At 43.7% G+C, this 14,614-nt stretch overlaps 1 protein-coding gene across 7 annotated transcripts in view; it reads right to left on the bottom strand.

Annotated features, from left to right (window-relative positions):
- The window catches only part of SLC28A1 (solute carrier family 28 member 1), a 53,407-nt gene that overhangs the window by 10,958 nt on the left and 27,835 nt on the right, over window positions 1-14,614 (bottom strand). For 6 of the 7 annotated variants that reach the window (XR_005216368.1, XM_037833132.1, XM_037833133.1 and 3 more), the window contains 3 exons: window positions 12,359-12,439; window positions 5,887-5,967; window positions 2,915-3,040 (listed from right to left, as the gene is read on the bottom strand). Coding sequence is in view for 6 of the 7 variants with exons in the window: in XM_037833132.1 (XP_037689060.1) it covers window positions 2,915-3,040; window positions 5,887-5,967; window positions 12,359-12,439 (288 nt within the window). In the remaining variant the exon portion in view is untranslated. The remainder of the gene's footprint in view (window positions 1-2,914; window positions 3,041-5,886; window positions 5,968-12,358; window positions 12,440-14,614) is intronic. The other variant, XM_037833134.1, reaches the window with a different exon arrangement.

Raw genomic sequence — 14,614 nt, 5'->3', positions numbered from 1 at the left:
GCAGCCAATAGAAATAGAATGTGAATCTCATGTGTGATTTTAAATTTTCTAATAGCCACATTAAAAAAGTAAAAAGAAACAAGTGAAATAAATTTTAAGACTATATTTCCTTTAACTCAGTATATACAAAATATTATCTTTCTACCATATGATCAATATAAAAATTATTAATGAAATATTTTGCATTTTTTCATATTAATTCTCACAGCACATCTAATTTCAGACTAGCTACATTTCAACTGCTCACTAGCTACATGCAACAGTGCAGGTCTAGAAATAGCCAGATATTAATAATAGGAGGGGGGAGGGCAAAGGGAATCAGAAATTGAGCAACAAAGAGAAAGGCTAAGAAACTGGGAGCTTGAAAGAGAGAGCAAGAGGGGCCTCTCTGGAATTCAGGGGCAAGGACAGAGCCAAAGGCACTGCGAGGAAGACACTGCTGGAGGTAGTTCAGGTAGGGAGGGCAGAGGGCGGGGAGACAGCTTTGAGGAGAGGGCCCTGGGCCCGGTGCAATGGCAACCAACAGCCAGGTGGGGACAGAAGAGAGCTTCTCTGGAAACCAGAGTTGGGGCAGATGAAGGTGAATGGGTGGGAGGGAAGGAAGGAAGGAATGTTGGATGCTTTTTGCCTGGGCCAGCTATGGCTGTGGCCTGGGGCTTCCAAATAGAGTGTGTGAGCTTTGTCTGAAACCATCACAAACCCCTCAGCTCATGCAGAACCAGCCCTCAGATTACTGGTCAAAGGGAGACACCCTAGAAGGGAAGGAAGAAACTTGAACTTGGAGATAAAAGACCTGATGGCGTCTAATTCCTTCTCTTCCTTTATTTTAGGCAAGACATACTGAATCCTTGTCAGTTTCCTTGTCTATATAAAGGGGGACAATAATACATGCCCTGCCCAACTTACAGAAGAACCAGGGGGGAATTAGGAGGTTCTGCACATAAACCTGTGACCCTCTAACTATAAAAGGCATTATTATCAATAATGGTGGCAGCAGTAAAGGTGACAGTGACACAGCGGTGGGTCAGGGCACACATGTCCCCCTGCTGCCCTGGCAGCACTGCTGACCCCATTTAGGTTACTCCCTGCTTTTTGCTTTTACTAATAAAGTTGGAATTTTGCATTTTTTGGAACACTTGTGAGAATATTTCTGAGTTATACAATCCCTATCTGTACCGAAGGGATGGTATATTCTAAAATTAACTGACAGATGGCCTCCAAAAAGGTTATAGCAAATTATGCTCCCACCAAGAGTTCACGACTACTCCATACGCTTGCATTTTTAAAGGCATTTAAAGTGTTGAATATCTTTTAAAAGAAACATCTTATTAATTTCTTTGTCCATAAGTGAGCTAGAACATATTTTTTAAATATATTTATGACCTACTTTCTATTTTCATTCTGTATGTGTTAGTTACTAATATAGTATCAATATTGGTTCATCACTTGTGACAAATGCAACACATGCATGCAAGATGTTGATAATAGGGGAAACTGGGGGAGGTGGTTTATGGGAACTCTGTAGTTTCTGTGCAATTTTTCTGTAAACATGAAACTGCTCTCAAAGTAAAGTTTATTTTTCAAATACATAAATACATACATTTATGACTTATTTTCTCCAAATCAATCATTTTAACTTTTTTACCCAGTGACTTTCACCATACAGAAGAATTTTTATTTTCATTAGTCAGCTCTGTTCAACCTCTTCCTTTATACTTCTGGATTTCATGTCGTGTTCAGAATGTTACAAGAAAAAAGCAAGTTGCAGAAAACTATTGGGTAGAATTTACTCTTCATTAGTAAAAAAGAAAATGTGTGTGTGCATTCAGATTTATATACTTAAATGACTATATTTGCACCAAAAATCTGGAATGGCATAATATAAGTCAGTGGTTCTCAAACCTGCGTGAGCATCCCAATCACTTGGAGGGCTGATTAAAACACAGAGTGCTGAGTCCCACCCCCAGAGTTTCTGAATCAGTAGGTCTGGAACAGTAGGGCCTCAGAATTTGTATTTCTAAAAATTTCACAACTGCTGCTGCTGCTGCTGCTGCTGCCAGTTCAGAGACCACACTTTGAGAGCTAAGCTAAGAACCCTGTTTAGAGCTACTAAAAAGCAATTGTTCATGTACAATAGGACTTCAGAGGAGAGGTTTTTTTTTTTTTTTATGTTTACTTAACCCACTTCTGCAATAAGCAATCATTTCTTTGGAGTTAAAAAGAAATAAAGATCTTTGAAAACTTGCATGTGAAAGCATAAATAAATACCAAGTGTTTTACAAATGCAAAACATTCCCAGGCACTGTGTGGGGAGTACATCTGAAGATTCAACTCTGCCTGTCATGCACAAGTGTTGTAGATGGTTTATGGGCCTGATTCACACCTCTGGAATTTGACCTAGAAATGCATTGTACTCAGAAAGCTGCATAAGCAACAATTTAGGAGCAGAGTTGGGACTTGAGCTCAGAGAGAGTGGGAGGTGGGGAGGAGGAGGTAGGGTAGATCTCCAGGGACACCCTCCATGAGGACTGTAGGGGAAGGAGAGTGAGTTTTGGGATCAGACAGATCTGGGTTCAAATCCTGGCTGTCACTTTCTTCGAGCCTCAATTTCTTCATCTATAAAGTAAGATACTAAATCACCGAGTACATTGCCTGGCACGTAGTAGGTGCTCAGTAAATGGAACACTGGGAATCTTTGCTCCCAGTGGCCATGGGAGAAGCCTGACCGTATGGTCTAGCCACCTGGCTTGCCGTACTTAGGTGAAGCCTCTCTCACCGCAGGGCAGCTGGGGCTCCAGGCCGCCGTCCTCCACAGGGGATCCCAGGGTGTCATTAGCAGGGAGCGGCCTGGGGCTCCCACAGAGATGGGTTACAGGTTGTCAGTGTAGCCAAGCAGAAGGAGCACTGTACATACCCCAAAGGAGATGTAGGCTCCCAGCAGGCTGCCCGCGATGGTGGCGAAGCCTCCGGTCATGACAACATGGACTTCAGAGAGTGTCATGTCTGCCAAGTAGGGCCGGATCAGTAGAGGAGCCTCGGTCTGCAAACAGAAAAGAATCAGACAACCAGAGCTGGCTGGATCAGGACTAGCCCTGGGGCATCACCCCTCCCTCCCAGGAGGGGGCAGGTCACAGTGAGAGCCGGGGCATCCCAGGGGAAAAGACAGCAGGGTGGGGTGAGGACCATGTTCTGCACTTGGCTGACCCTGCCAAGTGCCTCACGTGCATTACTCATCCTTCTGAGACAGGTCATCATGCCCATTCTTCAGATGAGCCAACAGAGGCTCAGAGAGATTAAAAGAATTACTCCTGCTCATGCACAGGGATGGGAAGCAGATCTAACACCAGTCCTGACCTGTCAGTAAAAGCCAGGGAGGTTGCCAAAGAGAAAGGAGCTATGATGCTAGACTGTGTGTTTACTTCAGGGCATCTGGGGAAGGCTGGAGCTATTAATATTCATTCAGTCATTCAACAGTTATTGAGCACCTATTCTGTGCGAGGCACTGTTCCATAGAACAGGGATACAGGGGTGAATACAATAGTCTCTATCCTTTTACAGCTTATATCCCGAGTGCAGTGAGAGAAGGACATGGGGGAACAGGCATGGGAGGTGTGTGTGAATAATCAACAAGCAACCAAGTGAATAAACAATGTAATTTTCGATGGTGATAAAAGCTAGAAGATATGTGAAAGAGAATGCCTAATGGTTAAGGATATTTAAATTTGAGTAATTAGGGCAAAAGCTCGGAGGCAGGCATAGGCTTGGCAATTTTGAAGAACCTTAGGAGGCCAGCCTCTCGAGTGGACAGATGCGTGGGAGGGTGGTTCAAGATGGAGGGGGAATGGATGAACAGGTAAACAAAATGTGGCATATACACACAAAGGAATATTATTCTGCCGTCAAAAGGAATGGAGTTCTGATACAAGCTACAATATGGATGAACTTTGAAAACATTTTGGTGAATGAAATAAACCAAACACAAAAGGACAGATATTGTATGATTTCACTCACACGAAATATCTAGAATATGCAAATGCAGAGACAGAGAGTAGATTAGAGGTTATCAGGGACAGAGTTTCTATTTGGGTGATGGACAAGTTTTGGTAACGGATGGTGGTGACGGTAGCACAACATTGTGAATGTAATTAATGCCTCTGAATGGTTTACTTTAAAGTGGTTAAAATGGGAAATTGTTTACCACAATTAAAAAAAGATGGAGGGGGAGGAGGGCAGGTGGGTCACAGAGGGTCTGATGAGCCAGGATGAGGACTGTGGACACATTTAAGTAGGGAGTGGCATGGGCATGGGCAGATGCGTGTTTTTGAAAGGTCACTCTGGTATGTGTATGAGGATGGATTGTAGGGGCAGGAAGCAGGGAGAACAGGCAGGAGGCAATTGCCATGGCCAAGGATGGCTCGAACCAAAGTGGCAGTAGCAAAGGAGAAGAAGGGCATTGGGGCAGATCTGGGATAGGATGTGGAGGCAGAGCTGGCAGGACTTGATGACCAAATGGGTGCTGGGAGGTGAGGGAAACAGAAGGAAGGATGATGTCTCCATTTTTATCTGAATAACTGGGTGGAGAATGTTCATTTACTGAGAAAGGAAAGATTTGGGGACCTCCCCAAGTTTTATGAGGGAGAGAATCCAGGGTTCTGTTTGCTTGGGCTTAGTGTCTTAAGTCTGAGATGCCCATTAGATATCAAAGTGTAGGGCTGAGGAGGCAATTGGATATATCAGACCAGAGTTTGGAGAAGAGGTCAGGACTGCAGCTCAGGACCTGGGAGGCATTTAAAGTGTTTAAAGACATGGGGCCAGTGTGATCCCCTATGGAAGGAGTGTGGCTATAAAAGAGGGCCCAGGCTCCCCAACATCTAGAGGTTGAAATGATGCAGTGTATCCTTGAAGGTTCCCTATCCTCTCACCTTGGGGGAAATGAGAGGAAGACCCTGAGGTCTAGATCAAATTGACCAACAACTTGTCCAAAGCTAATTCACCTTGGGAGCTCTTCACATCACCCATTGCCACATTCACCTAAATTTTACTTTTTCTCAGAAAAAAAAAATTATCACACTTGCAGCATTTACAAAATAAGTGCTTTTGTAATTTTGGTATCCTTTTTCCTCTTTTGCCTCATTTTGAACACTTGGAGGGATTTTAGCACCATTTATTTGAGAGCATGTCTGCTTTAATTGGCTAAAAATATATTTGAAATGCTGAACACTCAATATGCATGCACCATAGCAAAAAGATGCAAATATTCTCCAAAGAGTCTAATACTATCCAATCATATACGGCATTATTTTGACAAATGTGTCTCTTGGTGACTCAAATGTTTGGCAGATGGATCAACATGGATCTGGAACATTCTTCAGAGTCTCACCTGCAGGAGGGTCAGGGCCTTTGGAAAGGGACCCAGGATTGTCAGTGCCTTTCAGAATCAGAGTTACTTTGGAAAACACACTTTCAGAAAGAGGGGAGTAACGTAGTGGAAAAAGCCCTAGCCAGGAAGGAAAAAGCCTGGATTCTAAGTCTTGACTTACAATCATGGGATCTTGGCCAAGTCATCCCTATCCCTTAAGCCTCAGTTTCCTCATATATAAAAAGAGAAAGTTGGGCCCCATTTTTAGGATTTGTGAGTCTGTAAGATAATGAAGCTAGACTAAGCCTAGAGCAGTAGGAGGTACCAGAGAGATGGCATCTCCCTGAGGTGACCCAGGCAAAGCATGTACTTCCAACACGGTGCACCCATGGGGCAGCAGCCTTTGGCAACCCTGGGAGAAGGTTCAGACAGCTCTTTCTCTGAATCAGAGCTCCGGAGACCCAGGACACCCCACCCTCTCCAGGATACTGATGATGAATATGAGGGCAGGAGACTGCAGTACCCACCTGGCTCACAAAGATGTTTCCAGCCACACTAAGGGTCTCCGTGGCCGTGGTGCCCATGGTGACCTGCATCAACCAAGCAATCTAGAAGGAAGCAGGGCACTCGTAAGCATCAGCAAATCCCAGAATCAGGGAGAGTCGGGGCTGGAAATAATTTAAAAGTCTCCTCTCCAACTTCCAATCCAACATAGGACCCCCACACCCTACATTCCCCAACAGGTCCATTCATCTCCTTCCATTGACAGGGGGATTATCACTTCCCAATGCCAACCCATTCCACCTTAGAATGGCTTTAATCATTCAAGCAGAGCTTCCTAAATGTGTGTTGTCATTCTCCAGGCAAAAAGAATTCCCTGGTCAAACATATTTGGCAATCTCTGTATACACACTCTCCTTGGAGATTACCAATAAGCAATAACTTAATAAATGCTTTGAGAAGTCATGAATGAAAAAAAAACATGTTTAAATTTGTTTAGCCTAGTGTTTAGCCTACTTTTCCCAAATTATTGGATCATGGAATCTCTTTACCTAGTATCATTTATTAGCATGCTGTGGTACTAAGTTTTGTTAAAAAAAAAATTGCTATGGGAAACACTGCATTAGAGAGTTCTTCCTTTTAATCAAGAGGAAATCTGCTTCCCTGGAATTTCTGCCCAATGCTTGGACCTCTCAGGCTGCCCTTCCCCTAATCTCTCCTTGATAGTATTTGAAGACAGCTACCCTTGTCCTAACCTCCTCCACCCCAGCCTTCTCTTTTCTAGCCCATCATTCCTACTTCCTTTACATTCTGTGGAGGGTTTGGTTTCAAGCCCTTTCACTCTCCTGGTTATGATTCGGTTGTCATAGCCCCTTGGTTGAACATGGTCTCCAGATTTTGGGACAATCCCCTCCCTCATGCCATACTGTGCTTTGAATATAATTGCAGGTTGTTTTTGCATTTCTGGAAGCCCCCTGATGGGGCTGGTTCCTTCTGAGCTCAATTACCCAAAACCTTGAAATGTTTTGCCAAGTCCAATGCTGTTCAGCGCTGTCTCCTGCACCTGATTTTGTGCAGCAGATTTATGAACACTGGATTTGACATTCATACCAGCTAAATGTGGCCAACATGGCCCACTGCTACATTCTCATGTCATTTTTTAAAACTTATTTTGAAATGCTTTCAAACTTACACGATAGTTACAAAAATGGTACAAACCCCTTACAGAAAACTCCAACATACCCCTAATCCCCTCCCCCCCAGATACCCAGATCCACCAATTTTAACATTTTGCCATATTTGCCATATTGTTCTATCTATCCATCAATCTAGCCATCCATCTATCTATCTGTCTATTTATCAATCCATTTTCTGAATATTTGAGTGTAGGTTGTACATATCATACTCCTTGTACACAATGCTATCATTTCCGAAGAACAAGGACATTCACTTATATAACCACCTTAAGTGCAGTTATCAAGTTCAAGGAATTTAGCATTGATATAAAGCTTACAATCTGCATTCCAATTTTTACGTATGTCCCAATAATGTCCTTTTGAGCCTTCTCTCCTCCCTTGTTAGATCCCATCCAGGATCACATATTGCATTTAATTGTCATTGTCTCTTTAGTTGCTTTTTTTGATTTTATTTTATATACAACATAAACTTTCCATCTAAACCACTTCCAAGCATACCATTCAGTAGGATTAATCACATTCACCATGTTACCTACCTTCACTGCCTTCCATTACTAAACCTTTGCTCTAAACAGAGACCCTACACCCACTTTGCAGTAACTACCATTCCTCCTACACCCCCTACCTCAGAAATGTGTGCTCTAATTGCTGTCTCCATGAGCTTGCATATTCTACAATATTTTCTTTGTAGTTACCATGGGGCTTAAAGGTAACATCCTAAATCTGCAACAATCTCATTTTCCTTGATAACAACTTAACTTCAATAATATATGCAAACCATATTTCTATACCCCTCCGTCCTCCATGAATTGTCACAAATTACATGTTTATATATTATGAATCCAAAACGACTGATTTATCATTCCATTTTATGCATTTACCTTTTAGATCCTGTAGGAAGTAAAAAGTGGAGCTACAAACCAAAAAGACAATAGTACTGGCATTTTAATTTACCCATTATTACCCTTACCAGAGATCTTTTTTTCTTCAAGTGGCTTCGATCTATTGTCTATTGTTCTTTCCTTTCAACCTGCAGAACTCTCTTTAGCATCTCTTCTGGACTGGTCTAGTGATGACAAACTCCTTCAGCTTTCCTTTATCTGGGAATGTCTTAAACTCTCCCTCAGTTTTGAAAGACAGTTTTGCTGGACATAGAATTTTTGATTGACAGATTTTTGCTTTTAGCACTTTAAATATGTCATCCCACCGCCTTCTTGCCTCCATGGTTTCCAATAACAAATCAGCACTTTATTTTATTGAGGCTCCCCTGTAGGTGACATGTTGCTTTTCTCTTGTATATTTCAGAATTCTCTCTTTATCCTTGGCATTCAACAGTTTGGGTATAACATGGCATGGTGTGGGTCTATTTGGGTTTATTCTGTTTAGAGTTTGTTGAGCATCTTGGATGTGTATATTCCTAACTTTCGTTAAATTTGGGAATTTTTCAGCCATTGTTTCTTTGAATTTTCTCTCTGCCTCTTTCTTTCTTCTCCTTCTGGGTTTCTCCCAACGCGTATATTGGTACACTTGAGGGTGTCTCATAGATTTCTCAGGCCCTCTTCACTTTTCTTCATTCTTTCTTCTTTCTGTTCTTTGGAATGAATGATTTCAATTGTCTTACCTTCAAGTTCTCTGATTTCTTCTCTCAGCTCCAATGAGTTGTTGAACCCCTCTAGGGAATTTTTAATTTCTGTTACTGTGGTCTTCAGCTCTCTTTGGTTCCTTTTCATAATTTCCAACTCTCTATTAATATTCTTTTTGAGTTTATCTGTCATTTTCCTGATTTCCTCTAGTTCTTGTCCATGTATTCTGTTTCGGTTTACTAAAGCTGCCGGAATGCAACATACCAGAAATGGGTTGGCTTTTAACAAATAGATTTAAGTTACAAGTTACAATTCTAAGGCTGTGAAAATGTCCAAATTAAGGCCTCAACAAGAGGATACATTCTCTGAAGAAAGGCTGCTGGCATCCATGGTTCCTCTGTCAGATAGCAAGGCACGTGGCCAGCATCTGCTGCTCCTACACTCCTGGATTTTATTGCTTTCAGCTTCTGGTTCCAGTGGCTTTCTCTCAGAGCATTTCCAGGGCATGTCTCTCACTGCCATCTCCACATGCAGGGGTGGGTCTGCTCTCCTGGCCTGAAGTTTCTTGACTCCAGACCTCAGCTTCCATGGTTCTGCCTTTGAAGTCATTTTTCCTTCAATCTGTCCCTTTTCTATCTCTTTTTAGTCCAGTCTGGCAGTGGTTCTGTTTATACAGATCCCACAACAAACTTGTCAGTTTAGCTTGCAGTATACAGGGGTCCCAACTCGCAGACAATAGGACTTTCCACAAATCCTTTCTGGATAACACCATCTCCAAGCCTGGCTCACACTGAAATGACTGACTGATTTCATATTTGGTTAAATCCTCACATTAGGCACTAGACTCTGGGGTCTCACTTTCTTGAAGCCTAGAATTTTCCAAACCATCAATTTCTGGTTTCTTTGTACCCAAGAGTTCAGTTCTCAGCTTATCCCTTTCCTCTCACATTTTACTACAAGCTGCAAGGAGAAGCCAGGCCACACTTTCTATATTAATTTGGAAATCTCTTCAGCTAAGTATCCCAGCATGTCACTTTCAAATTCTGCCTTCCTTCCAGTACCAGTACTCAATTTTGCCAAATTCTCTGCTACTTTAAAACAAGGATCCCCTTCCTTCCAGTTTGCAATAACACATTATTTCTATCTAAGGCCTCATCAGAAGTACCTTTAGTGTCCACATTTCTACCAACAGTCTCTTCAAAGCAATCTAGGCCTTTTCTATCAAGCACCTCACAGTTCTTCCAGAATCTTCCCCTTATCCATTCATAAAGCCATTCCAGCATTTTTGGTATTTGCAAATCGCAGCACCACACTCTTCTGGTACCAAAGCTGTATTAGTCAGGGTTCTCTAGGAAAACAGAATCAACAGGAGATATCTGTAAATTTGAGATTTTATAAAAGTGTCTCATGCAACTGTAGGGATGCCCGAGTCCAAATCCCATAGGGCAGGCTGGAAGCTCACAACTCTGATGAAGGTTTTCAATGAATTCCCAGAAGAGGCTGGCTGGCTGAAGTAGAGATGTAAATTCTTTCTTCTGACTGCTCAATTCATCACTCCTCCTTTTAAAGACTTCAACTGATTGGATTAAATGTCTCTCATTGTGGAAGACACTCCCCTTAGTTGATTATAGATGTAATCCGCCATAGATGTAATCAACTTACTGATGATTTAAGCCCATGAAATGTCCTCACAGTGAGTTAGGCCAATGCTTGCTTGACCAGACAACTGGGCACTGTTAGAAACAAGCATTATACCTTAAAAATGCTCACCCAGTTGTGGAGAAGAAAAGAATTTATTCACAATCTTGTAAGAACGGACGCATAGCCAGAAACATGGCAGGCACACCGAACAAAAGAACACAGCAAAAATTTATATCCTAGGCCTAAACACAAGTCACTCCCCTGTTTCTCCATTGGCTGGGTACTCCAGAGGGTACAGTCTATCTGAGAGAGCTAACTAGCCCGCCTTTGGGATTTTGAATTGTACAGCCTATCCGAGAGAGCTCATCTGGTTTAAATTTCCCGCTGAGGGTTCCCACCTTTGACCATAACCCCCCCATTCTTTTACATTCCAGTAACCCTGGTTATCTTTCCCACATAAGGAACTGGCACTGATTCTAGACTTACGTCATGGCACTCTCTCTTGTTTTCCTTCCCCTCACTATGGGGCTAGTTTAAGCCAGTTCTTCTGCCCAATCTCCATTTTCTCTATCCCACGTGGTCTTTATGTGAAAGCTGAACTTAACCCTTTCTTACAGGCACTATTGCCTGGCCAAGTTGACACATGACCCTAACCATCATATGTTCCTTTAGCTCTTTGAGCATATTTAGGACTATTTTTTAAAAAGTCTTTGTCTGGTATGTCCTAGGTCTGCTCCTTCTCAGAGAGAGTTTCTAATGCTTTAATCTTCTCCTCTGCCTTAGCCATCATTTCCTTTTTCTTTGTATATTTTGAATTCTTTTGTTGAAACCTGGACATTTGGATATTTTAATGTGTGATCACTGAAATTTATACACTGAGGAGTCGGTTCCTTAAGCTGTATCCAGCTACTGTTAGAACAGGAACTAACAAATAAATAAACAAACAAACAAACACCTTTCCCAGTCTTTGCAGGTCCAGGTTGACCTGTGTGGGTGCTCTCCTTCAGGGCTTATCCATACAATCAGTTTAGAGAATAGTTTCAGGCCAAAGCAGAAAGACCCCTGTGGTCCTTTTTGCACACGTGTCTTGAGCATGTGCAAGTGGCACTGGAAATTCCCCATTTACCCATAAATGTATCTCCCCTCTTCCCTTTCCTTAGGAAAAAGTTTCCTCACAGTGCCAGGCACTGCACTGTATGTCCTACAGCCAGCAATCCCTTGCCCCAGGGCAGCCACTTGACTGCTCTCCTACAGCAATTTGTAGGTAGAAGAGCTCGTGGAGCTGCCTTTTACATGCAGGGCAAGTTCTGGCATGGCAATTCTCTTGTGCTATCACTAAACAGATTGGGCCAGACATACATGTTCCCATATATGCACAAGGGTTATTCTTTTCTTTCCAGAACTGAACCAGGACCAGAGAGCCACACTGAAACCATGGGCTGGCTCTGTGCTGAGTAGGTGAGGGGGTAAAGGAGGAGCCAGCCAGGGCACCACAAGATCCTACCACTTTTAAGTAGACTTTCTCTTGTTGTGGCACTGTGCCCTGTTACTACAGTCCTTTAACTGTTTTCTGGAGCTTTGAGAAAGATGTTTCTGCCTGCCCTTGCTGGTTGTTCAAAGCTTCTGTGAGGGGTGGAGCCCTGAAGCATCTCACTCTGCCATCTTCATCAGGGTGGGGCCTCATAAGATCTTTTTGACATGAATTATTTTTTTCTCTAACACTTCTCAGTGCAGGCTCAAGACTGCAACTTTCCCTCCCACAAAAGCCACATTGGATTTTGGTGCCATTTCTCCTTAGTTTCATGGTAGGAGGCTCTGGGAAAGAAGGCTTAGAAGCAGTAGACTCTGGGAGGGTGCAGACTTCAGAAACAGGGGATTCTGGGAGGGTGCAGACCTCAGGAGCAGGGGATTCTGGGAGGGTGCAGACCTCAGGAGCAGGGGATTCTGGGAGGGTGCAGACCTCAGGAGCAGGGGATTCTGGGAGGGTGCAGACCTCAGGAGCAGGGGATTCTGGGAGGGTGCAGACCTCAGGAGCAGGGGATTCTGGGAGAGCTGGATAATGGGTCTTGGGAACTCACCTTAAGGATCACCCACTGCATGAGGCCCACATAGTAGAGCACTGACATGACACAGCTGAAGAAAACAATGATGGGCAACACCTGCCGAGAAACAGAGCGTGAAGTCCCCAGGTTAGAGGCAGGGCCCTGTGCAGGCCCAGGAGACCCAGACAGCCCACTCCATCTAGAGCTTTGCCACACTCAGAGGCCAGACAGGATCAGAGGAGAAGCTCCGAGTTCCAGGCATGGAATTATACATGTGGCACATATAGGGTCTTTTTTGGAGACACCACTGAGCAATCTGCTCCCTCTAAACAACGACATGCCACAGGTCATCCCTTTCTTTCCCCTCATCACAGACAAGGCCATGTGCTGTGGTAGAAGGAGGGGGACCTGAGTCCACCATTAATTAGTACCTGCTTCTTTGTCTGTAAAATGGTGATAGAAGGCCCACCTCTCCGGGTTGCAGTGAGGGTAAAGGAGCTGACTCAGCAGCACCTTGCACAGCACCCACCCTCCTCAGTGAGCTCCATCCCTGGGCTATGACTCTGGTCTAACCTCCCTCCCAAGCTGTGGCATGAACAAGAGCACACTCACCTTTCTGGTATTCTGCTTCCACCCGATGCCATCAAGCTCGGAATTAGAATCATCATGGACCTCCAACCAGCACCTCCTCTTGCCACCCTGTTTCTTTTTACTAGGCCTAACATTTCATCAATTCTTTCTTCAAAACTCCTCTTTACATCCATTCCCTCCTTCAGGCCTACTGTCCCACCTAGTGCTTATTCATTGCAATTTTACTTATAACAGTAAAGACTGGCAGCAACTTAACTGACTTTCCGTGGATGACTAGTTTTTTAATGACTATTTTGTCTGACCATACAAAAGTGCATGAAAAGTCATGAAACAAGAATGAGGAAGTTCTTTATGGGCAGATAGGGAGTGATTTCTAAGATAGGTTGCTAAATGAAAAAAAAAAGGGAAGGTGTAGAAAGGGGTGTACACTATGCTATTGTCTGTGTAGAAAGAAGGGTGTGTGTGTGTGTGTGTTCTTGAATGAGCATGGAATATCATTGGAAGGATGTGGCCATCAAGTGAGCAGTAACAGCGATTGCCTCTGGGAGGAAACTGGGTGACTTGGGGGTCAGGAGTGGGAGAAAGACTTGCTTTTTACCATCTACCCTTTGGTACTGTGGCAATGTTTGTTCTATCTGTGTTCCAAACAGTTTCAAAATAATAAGTCATGCAGAATTGATAATAACATGGGGACATTCTTATGCTAGAATGTTAAGTGGGAAAATTGGAATATTGAAAGCATAGAAGAAAAGCTGGAAGACCATTCACCCAAGTAGTCAAAGTAGCTGCTTTTGTGTGCTGAGACTGGGAATTTTCTTTTTTTCTCTATTTCTGATATTTCTGAATTTGTCATCTGTTCTGATAATTCCCCATAATGGGTGGATATTTCTCAAGGTGGGGTAGTCTAGGTAGAGGAGAGGGTTGGGGGAGGATCATAGGTTCAGTTTTGAACTTGTTGGGTTTGAGATTCCAAGTGGAATGTCCATTGGGCAGGTGGCTAAAAGAGTGCGAGCTCCGAGGAGAGGTCTGGGCCAGAATTTGGTTTGGGACTTGCCCACGTGGGAGTGCAGGTTGAGGCCACGAAGTGGAGGAGGTTCAACAAGGAAGCTGCCCTGAGTGAGAAGAGCAGGGACAAAGGACAGAGCCGTTAAGGACAGGGTCCAGCATCACTGAAGGGGGGAGAGAGAAGGGAGGAGCCAGTGAAGGAGACCCCGTAGAAAAGGCCAGCGAGGTGGGAGGCTGCCAGGAAAGAGGAGTGCCAGCAACTGAGGGCCAGTGTTTCCAGAAGGGGTGGTTGGTCCGCTATGTCTGATGCATCAGAGTACTCGGGGAAGGTAAGGATGAGATGGGCCCTTGGGGTTTAGCAATTGGGGGGTCCCTGAAGACCTGGTAAGAACAGTGCCAGAGGGAGGGTGAGGACAGAGGCCTAATGTCAGGGGATCATTGGGAGAGTGGGACATGAGGAAGTAGAGACAGCAAGAATAGACAAGTCTTTCAAGAAGCTTAGCTGTGGAGAAAGGAAGGGGGCAATAGCTGGGGTGGGGGGTATTGGGTTGAGGAAGGACTTTTTTCCTCTTTTTTTTTTTTTTTTAAGACGAGAGGGTGTTGAGCAATGAAATTTAGGCTCTAGTTCAGGATGAATCGGGATTACAAAATTGTGCCTGTGAGAACATAGATCCTGCCACTGGAAGCCTCAGCATG

Source organism: Choloepus didactylus, chromosome 4 (assembly GCF_015220235.1).
Source record: "Choloepus didactylus isolate mChoDid1 chromosome 4, mChoDid1.pri, whole genome shotgun sequence".
Classification (NCBI taxonomy): Eukaryota; Metazoa; Chordata; class Mammalia; order Pilosa; family Megalonychidae; genus Choloepus; species Choloepus didactylus.
The sequence above is the reverse complement of the archived record's forward strand: the minus strand, read 5'-3'. Positions and strand labels throughout refer to the sequence as shown.